Source organism: Myotis lucifugus, unplaced genomic scaffold (assembly GCF_000147115.1).
Source record: "Myotis lucifugus unplaced genomic scaffold, Myoluc2.0 scaffold_44, whole genome shotgun sequence".
NCBI classification, from domain to species: domain Eukaryota; kingdom Metazoa; phylum Chordata; class Mammalia; order Chiroptera; family Vespertilionidae; genus Myotis; species Myotis lucifugus.
In genome coordinates this window covers 3,214,626-3,216,577 of record NW_005871092.1, presented here as the reverse complement: position 1 = coordinate 3,216,577, position 1,952 = coordinate 3,214,626, and the positions used below count along the sequence as shown (strand labels likewise).

General features: G+C 33.5%; 1 protein-coding gene across 3 annotated transcripts in view; it reads right to left on the bottom strand.

The window, feature by feature from the left end:
• The window catches only part of PDCD4 (programmed cell death 4), a 25,535-nt gene that overhangs the window by 20,850 nt on the left and 2,733 nt on the right, over positions 1 to 1,952 (bottom strand). For all 3 annotated transcript variants that reach the window (XM_006088120.3, XM_023753353.1, XM_023753354.1), the window contains one exon: positions 443 to 549. In XM_006088120.3, the coding sequence (XP_006088182.1) occupies positions 443 to 485 (43 nt within the window). In that variant the 5' untranslated portion in view covers positions 486 to 549. The remainder of the gene's footprint in view (positions 1 to 442; positions 550 to 1,952) is intronic.

Below are 1,952 nucleotides of genomic sequence, written 5' to 3'. Positions count from 1 at the left end.
TGAGGCTCCCGCCACCACTGCTGTGCTCGCCAACCGTAAGCCCGGCTTCTGGCTGAGCAGTGCTCCCGCTGTGGGAGCACACTGACCACCAGGGAGCAGTTCCTGCCTTGAGCGTCTGCCCCCTGGTGGTCAGTGCATGTCACAGGGACTGATCATTCCACCGTTCAATCGATTTGCATATTAAGGTTTTATTATATAGGAGGATAGTGTAGAATAAGAGTATGGAATGGGAAAGATAGGCAGAAATATAAGGACATGTGATGGATTTCTATGAAAATAAGAATCACAAACTTGACTTAAAAAATAACATGACCGATTTTCTTGTAGCATGAATAAGATGGTTTTTAAAGTAAAGACGGTTTTAATATTATGTATTCATAAAATTTGGTATGACCTGAAACTTGCTCATAATACAATCAAGGTTCAAAATATGAATACTTACCTGTAGAATTTACATTCAGTATCTGCTCATTTTCTACATCCATTATTCCTTAATTTCACTTGCACTGATTAAATTACCAAATGGAAGTCTTCCTTTGGGATCTATTTCTTTAAAAAGAAAAAAAAAATGTTTCAATATCTTCCAAACCGATATAATCAAGGTAAATTCAATTTAATTAACACTGTAAAAAAATAATAATAACCACATAATTCCATGTGTTTTACTTTTAAATATAGTTTACCCTAAATAATAATTGGTTTCGATCTTCTTGACACATTATATGTGTCCAAAAAAAAAGTCCGTATGCCAAATTACTTTAACTTGGCATTAAAAGATATTGCTATCCATGTTTACTTCAAGTTAAAGGAGTACACACACACACACACACACACACACTTCTAATATTTTAGGAACAGGCCTCATAGTTAATCTGATATAAATGAATACTGGGTAGTATGCTACCAAGGAATTATGAGCACTACTACAAAATGCAAACAACAGCCCTAACCGGTTTGGCTCAGTGGATAGAGCATCGGCCTGCGGACTCAAGGGTCCAGGTTCGATTCCGGTCAAGGGCATGTACCTTGGTTGCGGGCACATCCCCAGTGGGGAGTGTGCAGGAGGCAGCTGATCGATGTTTCTCTCTCACCGATGTTTCTAACTCTCTATCCCTCTCCCTTCCTCTCTGTAAAAAATAAAATATATTTTTAAAAAAATGCAAACAACAGTATTTTGGTCAATCAATAATATCACATGTCTGTATTATTTTTCACTCTACAACATATCTAAAGGCAGATTAGCTGCCATTTCATCACCTAGGTATCTATAATTACTGCTATACAACTTCGAGATTGGGAGAATGGTATTATTTTTATAATCTGAAAAACACACTTTAGAAAAAAGAATCTTACCTATTTTTTAAAAAGGAATGAGTACAATGACATTAGCATCTCATTATGTTAGACCTTAATTTCAAAATGGCTTAAAAATTACTAATGCTGGAAGGTTTTAATGAAATCAGTTATCTTTTATTTAGACAATTTAACTTAGTGATATAAATTCAATGTTATATGAAAGACTATCAAGATACACTGTCATGAAAACTATTGCCAGGTGTAACCAAATATGATTTCAGAATCTATCTCTCTGTAAATATTATTCAAATAGTGGTTTACAGTACTTAAGTATTTATAGTTTACATATAGGTCCTTCCAGTCATTTACAATAATTTCACCAGCAGTGTGCTCTTCCTTTCAGACATAAAATGCACAAATTAATGAAAATGACTAATGAACTACAGAAAAGTGTACTTTTCTCATATAACTTAACCAACAATAGATGTCATTTTAGAATAATTATATATGGATGCCTCCTAGAACTTAAAGGTGAAACTGATTTTTAAATTGTTTAATATATGCTATTTTAACATCTTTCAAGTTTGTAACCCTTTTCTCCAGAAAAGGGTATTATTTTATAAATAAAATTAAATATCTTTTGTTAAAATCATAAT